The 24,653-nt window shown below is 40.2% G+C and overlaps 2 protein-coding genes across 2 annotated transcripts in view; both read right to left on the minus strand.

Moving 5' to 3' along the window:
- Nucleotides 1-822: 822 nt before the first annotated feature.
- On the minus strand, nucleotides 823-13,618 carry asb14b (ankyrin repeat and SOCS box containing 14b). The gene is made up of 10 exons (XM_017488214.3): nucleotides 12,225-13,618; nucleotides 11,645-11,759; nucleotides 11,487-11,542; nucleotides 10,170-10,301; nucleotides 9,916-10,074; nucleotides 9,412-9,657; nucleotides 8,770-8,947; nucleotides 4,877-5,420; nucleotides 1,470-1,623; nucleotides 823-1,265 (listed from the first exon to the last, which is right to left on the minus strand). Exons 2-10 carry the CDS (start codon nucleotides 11,749-11,751, stop codon nucleotides 1,087-1,089), a joined length of 1,755 nt encoding a protein of 584 aa, XP_017343703.1. The 5' UTR covers nucleotides 11,752-11,759; nucleotides 12,225-13,618; the 3' UTR covers nucleotides 823-1,086.
- Nucleotides 13,619-13,835: 217 nt separating this feature from the next.
- dnah12 (dynein, axonemal, heavy chain 12) overlaps nucleotides 13,836-24,653 on the minus strand; it is a 39,739-nt gene continuing 28,921 nt past the window's right edge. Inside the window, exons 52-74 of the mRNA XM_017488215.3 lie at nucleotides 24,458-24,598; nucleotides 23,973-24,214; nucleotides 23,708-23,855; nucleotides 23,268-23,413; nucleotides 22,924-23,138; nucleotides 22,471-22,663; nucleotides 21,983-22,175; nucleotides 21,731-21,903; nucleotides 21,467-21,607; nucleotides 21,175-21,333; nucleotides 19,366-19,510; nucleotides 19,132-19,282; nucleotides 18,766-19,019; nucleotides 18,494-18,634; nucleotides 18,277-18,414; nucleotides 17,896-18,129; nucleotides 17,599-17,787; nucleotides 16,985-17,088; nucleotides 16,656-16,860; nucleotides 16,322-16,459; nucleotides 16,142-16,233; nucleotides 15,985-16,052; nucleotides 13,836-15,864 (exon numbers count right to left, since the gene is read on the minus strand). Coding sequence (XP_017343704.2) covers nucleotides 15,671-15,864; nucleotides 15,985-16,052; nucleotides 16,142-16,233; nucleotides 16,322-16,459; nucleotides 16,656-16,860; nucleotides 16,985-17,088; nucleotides 17,599-17,787; nucleotides 17,896-18,129; nucleotides 18,277-18,414; nucleotides 18,494-18,634; nucleotides 18,766-19,019; nucleotides 19,132-19,282; nucleotides 19,366-19,510; nucleotides 21,175-21,333; nucleotides 21,467-21,607; nucleotides 21,731-21,903; nucleotides 21,983-22,175; nucleotides 22,471-22,663; nucleotides 22,924-23,138; nucleotides 23,268-23,413; nucleotides 23,708-23,855; nucleotides 23,973-24,214; nucleotides 24,458-24,598 — 3,804 coding nt within the window. The 3' untranslated portion in view covers nucleotides 13,836-15,670. The remainder of the gene's footprint in view (nucleotides 15,865-15,984; nucleotides 16,053-16,141; nucleotides 16,234-16,321; nucleotides 16,460-16,655; nucleotides 16,861-16,984; nucleotides 17,089-17,598; nucleotides 17,788-17,895; nucleotides 18,130-18,276; nucleotides 18,415-18,493; nucleotides 18,635-18,765; nucleotides 19,020-19,131; nucleotides 19,283-19,365; nucleotides 19,511-21,174; nucleotides 21,334-21,466; nucleotides 21,608-21,730; nucleotides 21,904-21,982; nucleotides 22,176-22,470; nucleotides 22,664-22,923; nucleotides 23,139-23,267; nucleotides 23,414-23,707; nucleotides 23,856-23,972; nucleotides 24,215-24,457; nucleotides 24,599-24,653) is intronic.

Here is a 24,653-nt window from a genome sequence, read left to right on the forward strand (position 1 = left end):
GCCTTTTCTTTAGTAATGGAGACTTGCGGGGTGAGCGTGAGCAGTGGAGTGCATTGCCTATTGTTTTCTCTGTGACGATGGTACCTGCTGCCTCCAAGTGTTTCTGGAGCTCTTTCCGAGTGGTCCTTGGCACTTGGGCTACTCTTCTGACTATTCTGACCCCCTGGTCAGAAATCTTGCTAGGAGCTCCTTTCAGAAGTTTTGAAATATGTCTGGATCCGATAACATCAATATGTTTTGCAACAATAAGGTTGTGAAGGTCTTGAGAGAGCTCTTTGCTTTTACCCATTATGAGATGTTTCTTGTGTGACACCTTAGTAACGAAAAGCCTTTTTATAGACCATCAATTTACTAATCCAGCTGACATTAATTTGCACAGATAGGGGTATAATTACTTATGGATTTCAGCTGATTCCTTGAGTTACCTTGCCTTGTAGAACTTCTTTTTCTTAGCGTCTTCAATACTTTTTTCCTGTGTCATTCCACTTTACTATATATAACTTTATTTATGGACCTTAACTTTGTGAATTCTTTACATTTCCCGATTTCTTGAGTTAATACTGATGTCTGCTGAAATTTTCATGTGAATAGCCTCTTTGGAAATATATTTACTGAAAAAAAATTCAACACATTCAATACTTATTCCCCCACCATAAATAGACAGGGAAATTTGTCCAAATAAAAACTTTCTAGACTGGAAGGCAGGTTTCTTAACTGGGTTGTTTTCAGCTACGTAAAACACTTGATCTGAGATGATGCTAATGCTTTTTTTTTTTTTAAATATATATAATTTTTAGAATAATTTTCACATTATTTGTACTGTACACATTATATTGCTCCTTTATTATGGCCTTGCATAAATAAATACTGCATTGCTGTTTTCCTGTCAGTAAACTATGGTTAAAATATACATGTACGTTACATTGTACAAAGTTTTACCATGATAAAGAAATAATCCAAAACCTATATTCAAAACAAACAAATGATCCACAACAAACAATCAATTGTGGCATGTTGCAACAAGTGGCATGACAATGGAAAAAAAAAAAAACTAACTAAAGACAATGAACATGAATTTTTTCTGTATTATTCAAGTTCTGCCATGCTTCCTTTGCTGTAAATATCATACTCTTTGAACCGGATATAGTCCTTCAGAGTGTTTGGCAGGGGTAAAAAGCTGATAAAAACTGGAGCCCGAAGGCGCAGACGACCAAGGCACTCACGGATCTTAAGACGGCATAAATGCTTCAGGCTTCGAGTGTTTTCTGTAATGAAAGTAAGAACGTTACTGTATTATTGAGCTAACTTAAACACTTTTGACATCTGGTTTAGGGGATTTATAATTAATTATAATTATGTAATTTGAGGTGACAAATCTGAGTCCTTTATTTTTTATTTTTCATGTAGTTCACCAACAGTCATACTTTAAAAGTTCAAGAAACAGCGTATTTATATCGCTGATGACACACCTTGAATCTTACATATTTCTGGCCACTGTATCTGTTCTGCCAGGATTCTCTTCAGTTTGGAGCAGAAGCTGACATGGTCAACATAATCCAGCAAGATTCTTACCACCTGGCCTGTAAAGTCCTTGAGCCAGGACACTGTTATCACTTCACAGAACTGCAGACAGAAATATTGTGTTATTATTGTTGCTTAGTGGTATGTGCAAGTTTTTATGCATGGTGTGGCAAAGGGGGGAAAAAACACAACAAGGAAAAAGCACTACTTAATTATGTATAGGGCAAGGCCACATCTGACCTGAATGTGATCCTTGGTGCAAAAATTAATAGTCACATGACTATGCTATTTTCACAGGTGTTCTGTAATTCCTAATACCTCAGCCAGATATGCATTTAATTGCATAGTATAGACCCCATCAGAGTTGTTAATTGGGTTGGGGTGGCAAGAGTAAATTATTTTAAGGATGGCAGCCACTCTCCTGTCACAAGCTTTTGTTGCATATTAATAAATGCTAAACAAGTTCTATTACACCCCTCCAGACAGGGCTATCTCAAGTGGGGTGCAGGGCACAGGGCAATATTTTTGTTATGGGGACCAGGCTGAGGCAATGCACCTTGTGCACATACAAAAAAAAAAGCTATAGAACTGAAATTAAGGAGAAAAGTATAAGTATCCTAAATATCATAAAATGAGAATTGACAGTGAATAGGTGTGCACACGATTTAGACAACACAAATATTCCAACCAATATTTTGATATAATTCTATTTCATAGTACTCGAGAATCACCTGTTGACATACAAAGTTGTATTTGCAACAAATACCGCTCTCATCGAGTAATCTCTCCCTGGATTATTCTGTTGGCTCTAAGTGACAAGGTGGTTATTCAGGGTTCATGGAAACACAGACATATGTAACTGGCATTCTATTTCACCCCTCTTAACCACCAGGTGCAGTGAGAATCACCTGGATACCCTATTCTACTAAGTTATAAGGAACCAACCCACCTCACTGGAAAGGTATTCAGAAATGACCACCACATTCACGGCAATGTTTACCTTATAGCACTTGAAGACAGTGCATATGTGGGCACAAGGTTTAATCATCTGGCCCCCCATGCTGAGCGAATTGTGGTGAATAGAGGAGTCTCACCCCCTTCAGTAAGGTCACAATAAGTGTATCAGCCACTAGAGAAATGCCATCCATGGTGCTGTGATGTGCCACAATGGCTGCCACATACAGTGCCCTTTACTGTAGATGGGGATTGTCTAGCACTTCCTTAAGAAAGGATAGCATTTTGGGAATTGGTCAGTGCACCAGATCTAGTTGATTAGGTGCATACAATTCGCTGAACAGCTTGGCATACAAGGCCATTGTACTTTCCCCAAAGACAAATTGCTCTTGCATTCAGGAGAATTTTCTGGAGTGCTAGGTCACAATCATCAGCCCACACTTCATCCCATGGGGCCAACCCACAGTTATAGGTTACCTGCCTGGGGTGCCAAATCTATACATTTTTTATCCATGTAGGATAGCAGATCTGCTTAGTGAGAAAGACATCAGTGTGTTCCAACCACTAGTAAAACTAGCAGTAGCAACCAAAGCACTGCTGTCAGTCTCAGAGCCACCAGCAATATTTTGGACCTAGTTACTGAATTCTGGGTAACTTGGAAAGAATCAGAGGTAGAGGAGGAAAGACATACAGTAGAGAGCAGGGCCAGTCTGTCACGAATCGTGACGGAGCAGAGATAGGACGGATGCAAGTGCAGGATGAACAGTTGTTTATTTGAAAGAGAGACAGGCAGACAAATCCAAAACGTGATCCAAAACGTAATCCATAAACATGCAAGAGGTCAGGCGATTGGCAAACAGGCATACACGGGGCAAGGCAGGAATCTAGGTCGTGGTCACGGAAAACAGGGTCGATAAACAAAACAAGAAACAAACTATGACGAGGGACTGGAAGCGGATAATCCAGCTCGAACTAACTCTAAACATGGACCGTGACTATGACTACGATACGAACTAAACTAACTCTAAACATGGACCGGGACTATGACTACGATACGAACTAAACTAACTCTAAACATGGACCGGGACTATGACTACGATACGAACTAAACTAACTCTAAACATGGACCGGGACTATGACTACGATACGAACTAAACTAACTCTAAACATGGACCGGGACTATGACTACAATACGAACTAATCTAACTCTATGGTATTAATCTTCGCGCTCAGAGCACGCTGCTTCAAGGGGGAATCGTGATACAGTCTTTGGTTGGTACATCATATCCTATCGGGCTATCTATTAGGGAGAACCATAGTCGACAATATGTTGAACTTGGCACTAGTAAAAATGTACACCTTCACCTTTCCAAACTTGTCACCAATTCTAGGTGCAGAACTAACTCTCCAGGGCATAAATGCTGTGCATACATGCGAGCTGCCTGCTCTGTGGTGACTATCGCTCTCTACAGTATATCTCATTCAGTATTGAACAATTAGCAGAAAGGAAGCCCAGTCAGTATGCTATGAGGAAGTCTCTGTTGACGAACATGAGCTTTCGTGTTGTGCAGTCTTCAGTTCCTGTATTCAGGTGAGCCACTTTTGCCAGCAGGTCATGACCTATGTCTCAGCTTCCTACTGTGCTTATCAGTCATTGCTGGACATGGGCATTTATGACTGGCATGTGAAGTTTTGATTCAGATTTGACTCACCACTATGTTGGCAGCAGAATTGCCACATACTTTCAAACACTGGCCATGTGGTTAACCAAAAACTGTATGTGTTATATTGATGGAAAAAGCCACTCAGACATGCTACCAGTATGTAGCCACAGGGCAAGTAGTCAGACAGACAGCAGGAGATGTGGAAAACTCTAAGTAGAAAAAACACTGATGAACAAACTGATCGGTGTGGAGAATGCCACATGATGATGCCACACGAAGAAGAAAGGTAACTGTATAACACAGAAGTATTTATTGCAAATACTATGTCATATGTTCACAGCCATCTTTGCTTCTTTCTGCCCCTGGGAAACGTACTTACCTCTACTTTTAATATATACATGGATCCTGTCATAGTCTCTACCTGGCTGCTCCAAAATAAGCACATTCCTCATTGTTTTATTTGTCATCAGGCAAAGCACACTCCGATACCATAAGTGATCTACAGTACAATCTTTTTAGCTCTTTTGCATTTTTCTTGCCGATTGCTGAATTGAATCTCAACATCCGTCTTACATGCTATAATTTTAGTTGATGCATAGTCAGTGTGTCCCAACCCTCCTCCCTAGCCCTGCGCAGCAGCCTCTTTCACCCACCCTTTGACACAGCCCTGCCTCCAGGCTTCATATTTAAGAATAAAAGGTACTGAAGTTGACATCAGTCTAAAATTGTTGTCTTACCACTACATCTCTTATCACAGAGACGCTCCAGCCCTCGTAGTCCACGGGGACGTGAGATCCCTGGCCATAGGGACAGTCAAAGCAGCGCTGTACATCATAGCCGTGGTTTAGCAGCATCCGGAGCATCACCTCGTCTTTCAGTGCATATTGCAAGGCCGAGGGGAAGTGCGTCGTATTTACACGTGAGTAGTAGTTCACATTCGCGCCATAGCGCAGCAGCGTGTTGATCAATTCGTAGTTGCCCAGGTGCATGGCTACTTGCAGACATTTAACAGGGTCCTGGTTTGACATAGCACCAGCCTTCAGCAGTAATCTCGTTGACTGCACGTCGCTGTTTGACACAGCAAAAAAAAGTGCTGATCTGCGCTCATCCTCATAGTTTCTGCGCACCCGTGGATGGAGCATGAAGTTGGGGTCAAACCCAGCATTCAAGAGCAACTCAAGACATCGAGTGTGTCCACCTGCAGCGGCTGAATGTAATGGGCTCATGCCACTCTCCTTAATGGCCTCTTTTGTAGTCACTGGTATCAGCTGTTCCAGTGCTCTGTAATGATGGGAGAGGATATGGAGCAAAATCTAAGCAAGAAAGTGAACAATTAAAGGGGTCATATTTTGCTTTTTAAATGTTTTTAAAAGTTCATTATTTTGTTTATTTGGTGTAATGGATGGTGCAATGGAATAGGTTAACATGCTTTAATGTTCAAAAAACACATTATTTGTCGCATACTGTACATTATTGCAGTACCTCTATTTCCAGGCTGCCTGAAACACTCCGATTGCGTTCCGGTTTCTCCAAAGCCCCTCCTTCCGAAAAGCCCAGAGTGCTCTGATTGGCCGGCTGACCAATTGCGTTGTGATTGGCCAAAAACCTCAAGTGCGTGTCGGAAATGTAACCCCCCTTGGGCTAGGTTCAGCCTCCAAGGCTTCTAAAGCTAAGCTCCTAAGCAACATGTCGTAAGGTTTACTGTATCTGTTCGAGCCCGAGACAGATTCAGAAAATGCGGATGATCAAGCGGAACCAACTTTGCAAACACGAGCAGAACGTTTCACAGTAACTCTCTTGCCTTTCAGATACAATGTAAATTGTTAAGTGCAAAACTATGCTATGTACACAGCTTGTGTGTGTATATAGGTACTCATGCGATATATCTTTGAAAAGCTAAGATTCTTGTGATTCGATTGATATAAACCGTTTTTCAAAATTGGGGTTGTATAAAGTTGAGACAGTATGGAAAATGCTAATAAAAACAAAGAGGAGTGATTTTGTAAATGTACTTTGACTTGTATTTAAACAAAAAACATATAGAGACAAGGTATTTGATGTTTTACCTAATCAACATTTTGAAGATAAATGTTTATTTTGAAATTGATGCATCCAACACATTCCACAAAGACGGTGATATGAAACAGGTGAGGCAATCGTTTAATCGTAGTATATGAGGAGCCTCGAAAAAAAAAAGGCCTAGTCCTTCAAGAGCAAGGATGGGTCGAGGTTTGCCAATCTGCCAACAGATGCGTCAGCAATAATCCGACACTTTGAGAACAACATTCCCCAAAGACAAATTGGTAGGATTTGGGGCATTTCACCTTCTACAGTGCACAATATAATTAAAAGATTCAAGCAATCCGGTCAAATCTCTGCGTAAAGGGCAAAGCCGAAAACTGCTTCTGAATGCCTGTGATCTCCGATCCCTCAGATGTCACTGTCTTAAAAACCATCATGAGTCTGTAATGGATATCCTGTAATGGACGTGGACTCGGGAATACTTTGGTAAACCTTTCCAGTCAACACCATTCGCCGCTGCATCCACATATGCAAGTGAAGGCTTTAGTATGCAAAGCAGAAGCCATACATCAGCACAGTCCAGAAGCGCTGCTGACTTCACAGTGGAATCGTGTATTGTGGTCCGACGAATCAACATTTCAAATAGTTTTTGGACAAAACAGCGTGTCCTCCAGGCCAAAGAGGAAAAGGACCATCCAAGCTGTTATCAGAGTCAAGTCCAAAATCCAGCACCTGTCGTGGTATGGGGGTGTGTCTGTGCCTTGCACATCTGTGAGGCCACCATTAATGCAGAAAGACATGTATACATTTTGGAGCAACATATGCTGCCATCCAGAGCAGGACAACGCCAAACCACATTCTGCCCAGATTACAAGCTCATGGTTGCGTAAACAGAGAGTGCGGGTGCTAGCATGGCCTGCCTGCAGTCCTGACCTGTCTCTGATTGAGAATGTGTGGTGCATTATGAAGCGCAAAATAAGGTAACAAAGGCCCCTTACAGTTGCTAAGCTAAAGAAATGCATAATGGATGAATGGGGGAAAATTCTGCTTGCTAAACTTAACCAACTGGTGCCTTCAGCGCCCAAACGCTTAATAAGTGTTATTAAAAGATAAGATGATGTTACACAATGGTAAACACTCGAATGTCCCAACTTATCTGGAGTGTGTTGCAGTCGTCAAATTTAAAATGAGTGTATATTTTAAGAAATAAATTAAAAACGTAAAACATAGAATAATGTGTTAGTAATGTGTTTTCAATCATGTACAGCGTGAATTGAATTTTCAAATTACTCTTTTTGTTTGTTTTTTTGCATTAACCATACTGTCCAAAATTTTTTGGAATTAGGGTTGAAAATCACAATAGCAGCTACATCTCCATCAGACCACCAATATACAATCACTTACAAAACTGAGGCAACTTGGCAAACTTTAGCTAGCACGTTAGCAGAGGTCTACAACTGAGCCCTGGGCCACAACACATAACTCTGCATTTGAACAATCACAAGCAGATAATTCATAAAACAATCAAACAATGACAGATTCTGATTCAGAAGTTCAAGACTGTCTGAGCAAAATGGGAATCGCCCCACTTTTCAGGAGTAGCCCTTGTGTGTAGCCTGCCTTGTACTCACCCAGGTTCAGGAAGCTGTCCTCCGTAAAATGCGCTGTGTACAAGCAAACATTTGGGTTCTACTGCTCAGGAACAGCGTTATAAATTAACAGTAGCCACTGATTCCTAATTTCATTCGTTTTCAGAAGGCCAAACAAATTTTGCTAATATTTCACATAGTGACATAGATGTGTGCGGACATACTATGTCGACTTCGAATGAGGCGTTTTGGGCAAGTTTGGAGCAGTGTTACTGCTAGAATATACTGTTAGATAAAATAAATCCCTTTGGAGGAGACTATGAGCTTTTTAACTTTGCAGATCTTATACATGCACAGACATACATTACACAATAAATTAGAAGGAAAACATTAAAAAGCATAATATGATTCCTTTAAGTATCTCAAACAGACATTTACTGATACACTATATGGCCAAAAGTACGGGGACACCTGACCACCACACCCAAATGTGGGCCTTCCCCAAACTGTTGCCAAAAAGTTGGAAGCACACAATTGTCAACAATGTCGCATTACAATTTCCCTTCACTGGAACTAAAGGGCCCAAACATTTTCCAGCATGACAATGCCTCTGTGCACAATGCGAGGTCCATAAAGACATTGTTTGCCTCGGTTGGTGTGGTAGAACTCAAGTGGCCTGCACAAAGCCACTCAGAGAATGGAAAACCTTCCCAGAAGAGTGGAGGTTATTATAACAGCAAAGGGAGGACTAAATCTGGAATGGGATTTTCAACAAGCTATGTATGGTTGTGATTGGTCAGGTGTCAACGTACTTTTGGCCATATAGTGTACCTTCAGAGTGGAGAGGTGCATGTAAAAGAGAAAGATATCATGGATGTGCATGTACTGTATGTAGATAGAATATTACCGTTCAAGATATGTACCATGTTACAAATATTGTTAAATTACAACTGTAAGCAGGCTTCCCTATGGGCCAGGACAGTTATAAGGATTCATATAAGAAACCATCCATCACTCACAGCAGATGGCCTCGATAAGCAGCATGGTGAATGGGCAGATGGCCTGTGTGTGTGGGAGTGTTGGGGTCCGCTCCGTACTCCAACAGCAGCGAGATTATATCAGGGTTTCCAGATGCTGCTGCCTCAAACAGCACTGATACAGACTCTACAGAGTGAAGCTTTGACCGTATGCTGGCCCCTAAGAATGAGAGTGGGAGAAAGAGGAGCAATTCAAGTAATTTACATATAAAATAAGCCAATTTATAAACATACTGCAAAGTACATACATAGATTACTAATTTCAGGCTTATGTTTAGTCTATCAAATTCTCATTTTGCATATAAACACCATCAGTCATCACGGGAAACAAAAAGCTTCCAACAAAGTGCATTAAGCATGGTTTGTTTTCAAACTCTGAACTACACAGCTGTGTCAAGTGCCTCATTGTGCTCAAAGAGTATTAATTGCTCTCACACATCTCAGATGATTAATTCGTTGTCACATTACTTCAGCAACAGGGGAGAAAGGAGGGAAGAGCTATTGTTCATGCTCAAGGACCTTCAAGTGTCACATGATGTAGTTGGGATTCAAAGATGAACTGAAATGATGGGAATTACCCCTTAAGCAATACTATTACAAATGCCTTAACAAAATGTAAATAACCTTTCTGTAGTAGGATTTCCACAACATTCAAATGCCCAGCTTGGGCTGCGAGTCCTAAAGGTGTATGTTCAGTGGCATCACAGGCATCTGGGTTGGCACCAGCCTGGAGAAGCTGGTACACACAGTCCTCTAGGCCCAACAGAGATGCTTCATGCAGAGCAGTTCTCTGGAGGCTACCTTTTTGGTCCACTGTAGCATTATAACGTAGAAGAAGAGAGGCCAAGTCGTATTGATTATTCTTTATAGCTGTTCAGGGAGACACAAAACAGAAAAATAATGCAGGTGATCCACAACATGTCAATACTAAATAAAAAAAGAACCACTGTTGATACTCTCAATTAAAGAACTACATATCTTAAACTACGAACACAGGACTGCACATAGAAACATAACCTGAATGTTCTGGAACTGTTACTCAAAATATAGTTGCTCATTGCTTTAAACTTTTCTGTCACGTAACAGTATTCTGAAACTCTACTATAACAGAGCCTTGTTATTACATACCTGCAACTAATGCAGAGTCCTCATCCTCATTCTGACAGTCAGGGTTGCAGCCATTCTGGAGCAGGAATGTAGCATTCTCTCTAAGACCATTCACAACGGCAAGAAACAGAGGAGTCTCTCCTTTCAGCGTGCGGGACTCACTCGACCCCCGAGGAGATGCTGATAATACAATTCTTTCATTAAATTAAACGCCCAATGCTTATTTAGACATTTTGATCATGTAAATAGATGGTGCTAGACTAAAGCATGTAGACCTGAAAAAGTGATCTCCAAAATGCTCTTTTTCTGCTGTACTGCTGCTTGATGTAGAGGGATCCATCCCCTTTTGTCTGCCATGGACATGGCTGCCTTATGCTTCACAAGCATCTGCAAGGCATCCTCATTTCCTGTGACCATACACAAGGAATGTATGGAGGAAGATGTATGGTCCAGGGTATTTGTCTGTACAAGCAGTGCTAATTAATTAGTAAAAATACTAACAAAGGGCCCCATTTATCAAGCTGGTTATGAACAGTTGTAATTTGTCATATATATATATATATCTATCTATCTATCTATCTATCTATCTATATCTATCTATCTATATATATATATATATCTATATATCTATATATATATATATATATATATATATATATATATATATATATATATATATATATATATATATCATATGAAAAAATAAGTACACTCCAGGGAAATTGTTGGCTTTTTTTTTTTTTTTCTCTCTCTACATATTTAGACAAGCAAACATTTGATCCTCTTTGAAACAGTGCCTATTAATAAATATGGAATTATTTTACAGACAATATTCACATTTATGACCCTGTCATATTGAAGTAGCAATAGTAATTACCCCTTTTGCTATTTCACTTCCTCAATGTGCCGTATGGAGCCTGCCAATATTCAAACGGAATCGCAAATCCCTTTGCATTTGCATTTCCCATGCCTTGCACAGAAACCTGCCAATCAGTGTTAGAGGTGGGAGTATAGGACAAAATGTGTATTGTCTTACTCTGGAGTTGAACGCGAACCAAGTACAACTGAATATATTTTTAATTTTTCTACTGTTAACTGTCACGGAGATTAGTACAGAACGCTCTTTCCTCTTACATCAACACAAACATGGTATTGTGTTCAGGAATGTCTGCATATCTGCTAAAACCTTGAAACCACCAAACTGGCTCAAACCTCCTAGAACTCCCTTTTTCGAGACTCGCAAATTTCCAGCTCTCCTTATGTTAAAACTTATATAGTGCATGTGAGAGCATGTGAGAGACAAGTGCTTCAGAGCGTGCTCATCTTCTATACTGCTTTCTTCTATCCTGCATTCTTATATCCTTGTATTTGTCCTTCTGTAATAAACCTTTTTCACCTGAGAGGACCAGTCTACTGGAGTTTGTCTAAATTTCTACCACAATACACACTTGAACACGAACAAAATTAGCAATTCAGAAACTTTTATTAATCTGGTGGAATTTTTTAGTTCAGTTTGGCTTACACAAATATTTACACACAACTTTAATAAACGATTGATAAATGAGGCCCAATTAAATATCAGTAAATCTTACCTGCACATATGGCTGTAAAAATTTCTTCATGATCAATGTATTCTAGTGTAGGATCACTATAAAAAAATCACAAGTGATTATATTTCCTTATGCAAGTAGGCAAGTAGATTATTATGACCTGGAAACATGAAGAATGTCATATGGAGGTATGGTCTTACCTTGGAGTTTCATTTCTGCACATGCTATATTCCAGCAGACTCTGCTCAATCATGTATTGTGTTGCTTCATCTTCATCCCACTCCTCATCATCATACAGGCCTTCCATCTTACACACTTTTAATTCAGTGGAACCACAAAAGCCAAATGGAATTTAACGATACATCTAGAAGTGTTTTGGTGCAAGGTGTGTTTGTCATAAGTTATGGTTTAAATGGGATACGGTTAGATTCCACTACATGTATTGTCTGTACAGATAGCCATAGTAATCAGATCCTAGCAAAACATTTGCTAAGTGTGGTATTGTGTAATAATAGTTTTAATATAGTAATCATTAGGACTCATGCAACAAGCTGCTTTTATACAATTAACTCGGACATATGAGGTATAAGCATTACTGGCAAACAACTGAAAGCTCTGTGTGCCTCTATAAAGGACAGCTTGTTTATCCACACCTCTGAATGAAATACTGTTTAATGATGCAACACTCCATGCCATGCAGCACTCCACTGATCGCTGACACCCTTCCCGGAAGAACAATGTTTTTACATATACAGATTCAGATGCAAATGTTTCTTTTACCTTCCGGCAATGGACACTGCTGTTTTGTCTTGCACTTATAACCTCAAAGCGTTTCAGGTTCACAGCAGACACACAGCTATTTATATCTTCACAGAGCTAAAAATATGCAATCATGGGACTAGTCCTGCCAACCACTCTCTGACATGGATCACACTGAACCTCAGCTGGGCCATCCAGCTGACATACAGGGGCTATAAGATATCAAAAACTGGCAACAGTAAAGCCATAGTATACATTAGGCTAGAGAGCTAACAGTATGAAACTTTCATATCACGATTATCATTGCCCAAAATATCCTGGTCATCAGTATTATCACGGTATTATTAAAATGTGCTGAAAATGTACAAAAAGTACTGATACATAGGGCTGCACATTTAATCAAATATCGATCGAGATTATGATTTTGACTGCCCACGATTACATGAACATGATCGACTGCGATATTGACATTTAAAGTTCGTCCTCCGCTAATAGAAAACTCCGCTGCAGATCAAATCAAGCGCTTCCTACACTTACAGCCAATCACCATAGAACGGCACAGGGATGGGGTCATTTTGTAATTCCAAAACCCCGAAATGGAGTTAGCATTTTAGCCCTCGAGCTGCCAGCTTCACTTCCAGCTCCAGCGTTTTGCGCGAGGAGAAATCATGACATTAACATGATGCTAAATGGCACTACAGAGGTTGTCGGGGACGTTAAACGTCATCACGCTGAACGGGAAAAAACATTGCAGGTAAACTCAGGGCTCTACAGTGCGACCATTTCACTCGCATTTGTGACTGAAAAGTATTTTTGTGCGACCGTGAATAAATATTTATTCGCACCAGTGTGAGTGACTTGTTCGGAGTTGTATAATACAATCTGGATAAAAACTGCAACTCCAAAATGCAACTACACCGGGCAACAGTTACTTTCACACTGCTTTTCATCTCCTCAGTCAACCGAACAAGTGTGTAAATACTGCAGAGAAGCCATTATGATGACAAGAGTAACTTTGTACATCATCTGCTTCTCTCAACTTCCCGATCTCACAACCGCCATCTTTTATTTATCCCGCAAAATGACCTGAACTTGCACCTGCTCGTGTAATGCTACAGGTTGGTTTAATTCAAACTTCTTTATTAAAAAATTCCTCACCAATCATAAGCAAGAGTAGGAACTGTTCAGTCTGTAAACATACAGTACGCTGCCGCTCTCCTTCACTAACTCTAATGCACTTCATTTAAACTCACGGTTGCCAGATATCACTAGAAATGTCAACTGCAGTTTCCATGTTTTATTTTAAACCCCCAAAACACAATATTATCAGCAGACATGGCAACACTGTACTGGGGGAACCAATCTAAAACTGATAAACAAACAAAAATAAAATTACTAAAATGTAAAGACAGAAAATGTGCTTAGTTATAAATAAATCATTTAATATAAAAAATAGATATTATAATAACTCCATTAAATATAAATAAAATGAGAAATGAAATAATGTTTAATTACGATGGGTTGCATTTAATATCAATTTGACATTAAGCTTAGTTCGCTATTTACTTAGAAAGCTATTAACCTTTTTCCTAATATGGATAATTTTTGTGTTAGTATACTTTTAATTATGACTCTCTATTATTTTTAAGATATTTAAAAATATTTTTTTTTATGCTTGTTTATTTATCAATTAACCAGCAGTATCTCATTGCTATTATTTTAACTCAATTAACAGTGATCATGAGCAGAGAGCTTACATTTAACTGTTTATGATAGACCTCCTGATTAAAGTTTAAACTAAAAAAAGATTGGTATCTGGATCGGTATCGGCTGTAAAAAATCCTGATTGGCGCATCAGTATTAAACTAAACTATTAGTTTAATAATAGTATTAAACTAAACAATTTAACACCATTAAACTAAAGCGCTTCCCATCTGATGGGTAAATGAACTCACCCAATCAGTTCCTATATGAGATTATTCAGATATATACACAATATACACAGAGTGGTTCGAGAACTGACTCCAGCCCAGAACCATGACAGCGGAAAATGTCTAATAGTGTAGCTTTAAATATATTTAAGAGGAGCAGACTTCAAACACTGAACATTGATGTTTATTGTATTTGTTTAGAAGGTGGAACAGGTTAACGGTTGTTGTTTTTTGCATACAGTCTGTAAAATTAACTGAAAATATAAAATTTAGTTTATCAGAAGGTAAATTAATTTGTCACGGCTCACACTATGTTCCTAAATTCTGTCATAATTGACTAGCTCAAGTTTTCTCATGCCAACTTATGTGTTATATTGTGGCATGAGAAAACTAAATAAATGTGAAAGTGCAATAAAAATATGTTGTCACTAAAATCAATTAAAAATCGTAATAAATAATCGAGATCTCAATATTGATCAAAATAATTGGGATTATCATTTTGGCCATAATCGTGCAGCTCTACTGATACACACACTGAAATCATTTAAACAGGTTTTATATTTGTGTTCGGCCACACACCGATTACATCACTTGCCCACCGCGGCGCTGCCCCCACTGTTGTTTTGCTTTTTTTATAGTAATAAAAATCATTTAGTTCAATTAGAGAACATGGCGGAAGGCACTGACAGCGCTCGGGAGAATTCCCAACCTTCCAAGTGGACCAAATCCGAAGTGTGGTCATATTTTGGATTTTATAAAATGCTGAGGGAAACTTAATTGAAGATGGTAACCCTGTCTGCAGAGCTTGCCAGAACTTCGTTGGCACTTTTCCCTTTTTTCCCCCCTCGTTTTTAAATAGCTTAGGAATGCCCATGTGGCTATGCATTTCACTTTTGAATTAACAGCAATTGCTTGAATGGTGGGTTCATTATTATTCTTAATGAAAAACGCTACAACAACAAACAGTACAATGATAAACTTGCTTATATTAAACCAAATCTACTGCCATCGTCTTGTCAGTCAGCTCGCCTCACTGTTCCTGTCAGTCAGCTCGCCTCACTAATCCTGTCAGTCAGCTCACCTCAATCTTCCAGTCAGTCAGCTCGCCTCACTTTTGTCAAGTGATAAATGAAATCTGACTCCTGCGGATCTGTGCTGTGACTCTGACTCATTCAGCTCACGGCGATTTGATCAGACTCATTCAGTTTTTAATTGTAGCGTCCGTTTTCACACTAAAAAAAAACAACGTTGCATGCTGCGACTGTGTCAGACTTATGCTGGGTGTGTGTGGACGTCATTTACAACAAGTTTTACAAATCACAATAATCGCACACAGTTTTACTGATAATTAAATGTGACACTTTAATACTAACCGTCAAGGAATTTTATCTTGGTTTATCGTGAAACCGGTAACCGTTTCATCTCTACATTAGGCAAAGTGTAAAGTCTTCCAAACAAAGTATGCAGGCGGTTATTACAAGTTATCCCCTATGTAAAATTCATTATACTGCACAAGATATGTCACAAGATATGTCATTAACTGTCAAGCTGGCAGAGCATAGCCACCCCTCTCTTAATCCAGTGCTCTGGGTGCTTGCTTGTGGGTAGAATCATGGAGATGACAAAGTTAGTGGAGTGACCTGTGGTGGACAAAGTTCCCTTACGCTCACTGGTCTTATAGAGAGGACACACATAGATGTTCTTGGGTTGTGTCATAATCCGCTTATCTGCTAGAATTTGAAAATTGGAAGACAATAAATATATTCATGAGTTGGCATTCATGGCATAGCAAAATGTTGGGTTATCACATATTAGCCATTTTTTGTTATAATGTTCTGGTGTTCACTCACTCGGCTTTATCCATATTATGGGGACTGCGTCAAACAGAATTTTGGGGTACTGTTCAGCTAAGACACCACTGCAAGTGAAGAAAAAGACTCTCAAAATAGGTTTCATTCAAATGTAGAATACATGATAAAGGTATCATTTGTTCTCAAATGAACAAACTTTTTTTTATCCCATCTGGCTCCATCCAGGAAAAGGCCATGAATATAGACTCCATCTTCAGGGGAGGTGGTTGAGGTATCAAATGCCATAACCTGCGTAAAATGGAAGGTCAAGAACTACTAGAATACTTTGTACATATGTTATCAAAAACAAGTGTATGAAGTATGTTGCAGCAGATACCTCATAGTCGAATACAAGGAGGTCAATGGGGATCGAGTATTTCCTGGCATAGTTCTGCATGGCTCCTGTCAGGAAAGCTTGAGTAAAGAAGAATCCAGACAGCCAGAAAACATTGGGCTTGGTTGACTCATACCAGTCCTAAAAGAATGCACAGAAAGCCATTCAACTGCTAGAGACAGTAAAACAGTCATTACATTATAAAACTATGTTGACAGACGATCTAAGCATTTTGTATCACATGACAATATTAGTTGCACATTCAACATAAGGTGTATATTCAAAAGACTTTACTGATATGAACAGTACTATTTTCTGAAAATACATCTATCCTAACCCGCAGAAATTTAAGCCTAGCAAGTAAGTCAGTGATGTAGCTGCCCAGCGGCTTCAGACTGGGGTAGGAGCGCTTCGCCCACTTCTCTGGCACTTTTCCCACAAGCAGGCTGCTTGCTATTGCCTCCAGCTCTGCATCCATTACGACAAGCCCCTTAATGGCCTTCAGCAGGTTCTGCAGGCTCACACAAATTGTTTGGCACAAACTGAGGAAGAAAATATGTATAATATAATTAACATGACATATAAAAGATGCAAAATCAAAAACATAAGTGCATAAGATAAGACACTGAATAATTGCACATTTGAATCCCAGTTTTGAGGACTTACTTATTATATCGTTCCATCTCCTGAACAAGCACCGTGTTCATGCTCTCTTCATACCGCACTGGGAATTTGGCAAGGGCAGCCTCAATGTTAAAGTTTTCTGGAAGCTAGATATTTGACAGCAAAATACTTAAATAAAATGCATTGTTTTACATAATAGTTCTTGTATTACATAATACAGTCTATACAAGATTTTGCTGAGTTTCTTTGTGATCGTAGGACAAAAATGCTTGAATTTGCTGCGGCTTTTTTCAAAATTTGTGATGCAAATTTTTTGTGCTATTTTGCTGAAAGCTACTCGAATTTGATGAAACTGCAACTACACTAAATAGTTTTGAGCGGTATTTTGTAGTGATGATTGTTGGTAAATGAGACCTTTTAGCTGTATTCATGTGCGATACATGTGAGTTGAAGAGGGCTGTGGCTGAATGCGCATTGTGATGACATCACACTACATGTCTTGTCCCAAATCTGCGGAAAATCAGCGGTAATTTTGAAAAATTGCAAGCTCCTCCGAATATCGTGGAGTTTCCTTGATTTTGCATTCATTTCTGTGATCGTAAAATCGCTAAATCCTGGAGGGACTGGTAATAGAAAATCATAGTACAGGTGATTACTTTAGATAGGATGTCACTAGCAATATCCAGCAGGTTGCTGTCACCTCCAGAACTTCCTCCTCCCTTTGAGCCACCTCCCTGAGTCAGGATTAGGGAGTCAAACAGCAGTTTGGTCTGTTGCAGGTCTTTAGAGATGTCTACATTCTCATGCATACCAAACACCTCTGGATGCTGGGTGAAGGGCAGATTCTGCAAGTATACAAAATTGTTTAACTTTACATATCTCTTGTGGTTTAGAAATTATACTGTATGTATTGGTTGATCAGTGCATATGTCGTTATCCTTCATTATCTTCACCTTGATAAACTCCACATAGTCTTCATAAATGGACTTTGGAGGTGCATAGTATTTTCCACTAGGAGAGAAGTTGTAACGGGGGTTCTTGATGATGTCCTTATTGTAGAAGTCAGCCAAGATGGTCAGGAGGAGGCGGCGGTCCCAGTCATCTGTCACCCGCCCACCATAGTTACACTCTCCAGTCAGATATGTGATGGCCTCAAAGGGAACCTCCTCATACTCATTCACGAAGAGCTGCAGAAAAGGAATACTGGATCAAGTACACTACACTACACAAGCGCTACTCTGGGGACTAAGTATTTTACAAACCTATTTGAGCTGCCAGCTATGACCTTTTTAATATAATCAGTTTATTTATATTATTTATGCAAGAGTCTTTACCTGCAATTGCCTGATGCTGATACGCAGATCTGATTCATTAAATCCATATGGAATGTTCCAACCAAGTGGTCCAAATTTCTTCCTTTCCTGAACAAGGGCATGGAAGAAGCAAACCCCATACAGAAGCTTTTCCCAAATCTATAAAAACAAACCAGGAGATTGGTGTCATATTTGTGTATTTAACAAGATAATCTTGATGAACATTGTCTATGCTTACAAGTTCTTTGCTTGGACATGCTGAGAAGAACTCAGGGTCTGAGATAGGGTCTGATAGGTAGGACTGTAGCAGATTCAGCCTTAGGCCTGTGGGAGGCTCATTTGTCATTTTTACTCCATTCTGCAGGATGGTCACTGGGAACTGTCACAGCAAACAGGCCAGGTTGTAATTTGTTGAGAGAATGCATAATAACAGATATTAGACGAACAACTGGGACACAAGGCAGTATGTTCTGAATTGTCTTTTAACACAAGACTGAAATGTATAAACACCATGGGGGAGGGGTAGCTGGTGAGCCAGAGGCGGAAGTCTGGGTGGCATGTGTCTGGGCTGAAGTCTTCACAGATCTTCTCAAGTGTGGACATCCAAGATACAGCCAAGTGACAGTTCTGTAGGCAAACCCACGTGCCTTCTTTCATGGCAGACTGAATCAACTTTACAGCTATAGGACCCTGACCCTGTCCAAGAGAAATTGACTTGAACTTTGTACCACTCATGTTCTTATCATTTGCAAACTTCAGTAAACCTGGAAACATAAAAAAGGGGAAAAGAAGCTTAAACAGTCAGTAAGAAGTGCATAAGAATACATCTGAGTTATGACCAGGACAATAGTGCTTACAGTAATGGACAATACTTACTGGCCATTGGGTCTGCACCAGGAGAGAGCACAAACACCAGTGGAATGGTCGAATTAGAATCATTGTAACTCCTACTTAGATCAAACGGCGGTGGTTCAACAAACTTTTTGCCCAATTTGTCAGTCACATAACTGGCAATGGCTGGTTCAATCTGTTAATATAATAGAGGCAAAAGCTCTAAGTATATAAGCATATAAGTAAATATAATGTATGTGAAAATGAAAAACATCTCACTTTATCTGGCCTGAGGCAGCGGTAGATGATCATTTTCTGAAAGTCATTAAGTTTGTCACACCATGGGCTCGGTAACGGAGTGTTATAAGGCTCCTTACTATCATAAATAGGCAGGAAGCTCTCAGGTGTCTTGATGACACTCTCTCTATATTCAAGGCAGAGACATGTAAAACCTGATGAGACTAACAAATCTTCTCTGAATGATTAGTTCTATTTAATTTCTACTGACAGCCAGACGCAGTGCTTTTAGCACCTGGATGTCCATCATGTGTACGTGCAGGTCGAGTGTTTATATCAACAAACTCACCTGTGACCTGGGTGACGTGTGCCTTTTGCCCCAGTACTAAAGGCACGGTCACCCAGAAATGACCTTTTGTTATCGTCTCGCGTTGGTAAGCAGAGTCTGGAGTGCAGGCATCACTGGTCTTGTAACCTGAAGTAGGGTTGGAGCTACGAGCTTTCATCCTCCAAAGTCTGCGATTAGCCTTTTTTGTGATTATTTCACTTCAGACAGTACGCTATCCAGCGAAAGGTAAGTGACTCTGCTGTCAACGCCGTTTAGGAGTGGGCACGCTCCAATTTGGCAATCACCAGTTTACAGTTCATTTTCAGTTTGGTGTTTTTCACTTTAACGCCGATACAACGCTAAATAATTGAAGTTGGCTTGGAATCCCCTCCCGTAGTTTTCTGTTTATACGTATCTTGGAGTTATTCCCCACGATTTTGGTTGTTTAATTTTTTGAAAGCGCGCTGTCGGTAAGCAACACACCCCAATTGGGCTTCATTGAATTGTTTTTCATCCCTCTGATTTAGTCTGTGAATTGACTTAATTATTGGCTATGTTGTTCGCATGTTTGCTCTTAACTGCTCCATATTGCATCAAAGTGCATAGTGATCATAGAGGGATCATTCCCCAATATTGTTATTCTTTCATCTCATGCTAGGTATTCTCACAGCAGCCTCATCAGTGGTCCCTTTGGGCCTTCTGTCATTATGGCCTCTCCAGATCTGGCTGAACAACCTTGGCTTGCATCCCACTCAACACGTGCACAAGCTGGTCAGAGTCAATGCCAGTTGCCTAAGGTGCCTACGCCCATGGAGGAGAAGAGCATATTTTACCCAGGGGGTTCCCTTAGGCTGGCACAGCCCCCACCCTGGCAAATGGAAGCTGCACCCCGAATTAGTGCAAGCAATCTGGCACAGATATGGCAGGGCAGAGGTGGGCCTTTTTACCTCACTGTCAATGACACACTGTCCCCTTTGGTTTTCACGGGGGGAACCAACAAGCCCCTTGGGCCAAGATGCGCTGGCCCATGCATGGCCAAATCGACTGCTGTATGCTTTCCCTCCACTACCATTGATACTGCCCTCCCTAGACAGCATCCTCAGGGGCAATCACAAGGTGCTACTAGTAGCCCACAAATGGCCAGGGAGGGTGTGGTTCCCAATATTACACAGATTACTGTACAGGGAGCCTTGGTGCCTCCCTGTGAGGAGGGATCTCCTCTCACAGCTGGAGGGTCGAATCTGACACCCGAACCCATCCCAGCTGCAACTTTGGGTATGGCCACTGAAGGGGGAGTGAGAGCGACACCCAGTGTTCAAACTAGGAACCTCTTATTTTAACTTTCTCACTCAGGTCACAGGTGACTTTGTTAATATAAACACTCGACCTGTACGTACACGTGATGGACATCCAAGTGCTGAAAGCACCGCCTCTGGTGGTCATCCGAAATTCATAGAACGGCAGTTACATATGTAACCATATTTTATAGCAAGTTAAGCCTACAAAGACAAAGAGATATAGACCTGAGGCCCTGTAGGCCAGGTAGTTCACTGGCTCGACAGATCTCATCCCAGCTCTTCTCTTGGAGCCAGCTGGGATCAGGATTGGGCACATCATTCTGTAGACCCACTCCACCTGTGAGCAGGAACATGAACTCCGAGTACTTAATCTCCTTCTTAGCCCTGATTGAAACAGAGAGACAGTCAAAAACACAGTTTAAGGGGGCACTGTTGTCTCATTTTTGTTGTAACATCAATTACTTTAATTACATTAATTCACAAAAAATGTTTACTCAAAGTTGTTGTGCTGACATACAAGAGCAGATTGCAGCAGAGGAGGAAGGAGAAGAGCAGTTTGTCCTTCTCAAAGAGAGAGCGACACACGTTGCAGTATAGGTTGTAGGTAAAGTGATCAATCAGGTATCTCAGTCTCTTCTCTAGAATCTTTGACTTGTTACTAAAACATACAGTGCATGCTAATTAACCACATGGATGTGCCACATGGACAGAGAAAAGAAAATACTTATAAACTCTGAAACACTGCTCAAATAAATTAGTCTGTTAACATATATCTGGTTACCTGTCCTGTATGGAGTTGATATATAGGTTGACAAACCAACTAAGTGAGTATTGATACATGGGGTCAATGTTGGTCAGGTCTGCAATGCTGAAAAACAGGATGGATGAGTGCTTGGCAATGGCTCTGTAGCCTTCCCTAGACTCTGCTATTTTCATTTCAGTCTTCTCTGCGATCTGAAAGGTCACAAAGATGAAATCAGTCACTGTCACAACACTGCATTGTCTTTAAAACCACTGCTTCTCAGCAGCAGACCTGCTGTTTCTTGGAGATCTCATTAGACATTATCTTTGCGGAGTCTAGGATCTGAATAGCAGTCTCGTCCTCCAGTATATTCCCCTCTGAGGACTGTAAAGTCTCCAGGATTTTGTCCTCAATTTCCTTCAGCTGCTTCTTATTGGCAGCAGATTGAAGAATGAGTGCATTCCTCTCCTCTTCCAACTCTGGCCTATGAAACAAATGTTAAGGAAACACAATAATATTCAAGAATGTTGAGAAGAAAGGTTGTGATGGCATACAACGACCTCTTAAGATCATCTTTTCAGCACTGAATAACTATGCTTCTATGATATATCTAGTAATTAATTAGCTGCGGTAATGTGCTCTGCTTTGCTTATATACAGTATACTGTACATATGCAATACAGAAAAGCAAAGATGTGTGCATGTGCACAACCGAGTGAGTGTGTGTTTTACTCACTCATACAACCTGTCATCTAGTTGTGTGTTTGTGTGTTTCATCACCTCTCTTTTGCCACCACAATGCCCAGCAACTGGTCTTCCAGACCCTCTGGAGTGATCATGAAGTTGAGCAGGGACACTTTGGTAGCCAGCTCAGGGAGATAATGAGGGTTTCTAAGCTTAGTAGTGATATAAAACCGGAAATCACTGGAGTACTCAATCACACTCTCCCCCAGCCTAATGCAGTCCATGCCTCCTATATTTAGACAATAAAAAAAAACATAACCATGTTTCAGTCATTGGCCTTTAACCCTACACAGAACATTAACAAAATTCTTGAAGTGATTCAGGAATATCTATTGAAAACACAATGTATATAATACAATGAGCAATTTTCTTCAAACTGATTAAGCCTAGTCTCATACTAAACTACAAATCTTGGTTTGATATTTAAGAAGTCATCAGAGTAACACATAAATTGCAAATCAATAAACTAGTGACATTTGCACCCTGCACCTTGTTTAAATATCTGTTTGAGCAGTAAGGGCTCTATAGAGGGGTCCAGTTCTTCTCCCACATTCTCTAACAGCAGTGGAGTTCCAAACTGGATGCAGTTCTCCAGGGTCCTCATATAGTCTGCATCAGTGAGTTTTATCACAGTGAGATTGTTCTCTCTCTCTGAGTTTTTCACCCATTTGTTGGCCTGACCCTGTGGGTCAATCATCAAAGGCCTGCAAAGAAATTTCAATATGCACTCACTCCAAAGCATCATGGACAGATCCTTAAATAAGAAAGAAATAATTACATATGGACAATAAATGTTTTGCTCTGTGTATGATATTGTGTTTGTGTAGAAGTACCATCTTCTGGAGTTGCTCACTATGACTCCATTGTCGATGGAGAAACTATCAGTGGGTAGACCAGAGATGTTCCAGGCCCTGATCTTGATAGGGTCACCAAGGGTTTTACTCAGAGAGAAGTCATCTGAGGATGGGATCTTCTTGGACTGAATATAACCATATACAATATGCAGCTATTTTCATAGGATAGCTACACATACTGATTTGAACTGGACAATCAAACAAATTTTACAGCCAAACAAATTTTTTATTATCTGACTGGGTAATAGTGCAAATTGCCGGTTGTTGTTCCTAATTATGTTAGGAATATACTGTATCAAGTAATGTGAAATAGGAAAACTAAAGAAAAAAAAATATTGGACAGATATTTAGGTGACTTCAGTGTTATACACCTGATGGTTCTAGTTGATACAAAGTGCTGATTTGCATATTGTCAGTACCTTACAGAGCTTAGTCCAGTCCCTGGTGCAATCCTGGCGGAAGCCAGCAGTAAAGGCTCCGAGGTAAGCAATTACACCAGCAGAAATCAGCACGTCCCCTGTCAAATTATCATACGTGTTCTGAAGTTCATCTGCAGATTTAGACCACCTGAAGAACACAATAAACACCTTAGATAATTTCCAGATTGGTATTTCAAATGGAATGTCTAATTCCAAATGAAATGTCTTCAAAGGAAAATTTCTTTTTCATAAATATTATCCTGACCTGGTCTTTTCTCCTCCTAAGCCCCCGATGAGCTTTTCAGCTCTCTCCAGCTTGCGGGCACAAAGATCCACCTGGAATTCTAGCTGAGCCTTCTCTTCAGTCTTCTCCTCAAATGTTTTCTGCAGGGAAGCCAAGCGGTCCTCCACTTCTTTCAGTTCTGCTCTCTTTTGATTCAGCAGGGCCATAGTAGCAGCCAGTGACTGCTGTGCCACAGCCAGATTAGCCTTCTTAGGAGCCACTACCTATAAGAAGAACATTACCTACAGTTTACTCTAAGATTAAGCATCTTACACCAAAAGACAATTAAAAATGCTTACCTGGGTAGAAAATTAAATGAATGAATGAATAAACAGGTAAGAGCGGTTGATCGGATTAAAATCACATACTTAGAACCAAAGATGGAGACAAGTGAATCTAAAAGGCATTAGTGGGGGGCAATGAAGATCAAATATGCAATAAATGAGGTGGTATTCACTACTACCCACCTTTGCCACTCTGTCATAAACCTCCATAGAAGTGATCCATTTGCACAGACCCTCAGCTGCAGAGGAAGCCTTGGCAACTTTTGTAGGGTCAAAGTCGGGGTTGGTCATATACTCACTACGGATTTTGTGCATGACTGGTGCCTGCCACAAAGTAATATTAGCATTATATATCACGAAAGAATGACATGGTCATATC

This window comes from Ictalurus punctatus, chromosome 15 (genome assembly GCF_001660625.3).
Source record: "Ictalurus punctatus breed USDA103 chromosome 15, Coco_2.0, whole genome shotgun sequence".
In the NCBI taxonomy this organism is placed as follows: domain Eukaryota; kingdom Metazoa; phylum Chordata; class Actinopteri; order Siluriformes; family Ictaluridae; genus Ictalurus; species Ictalurus punctatus.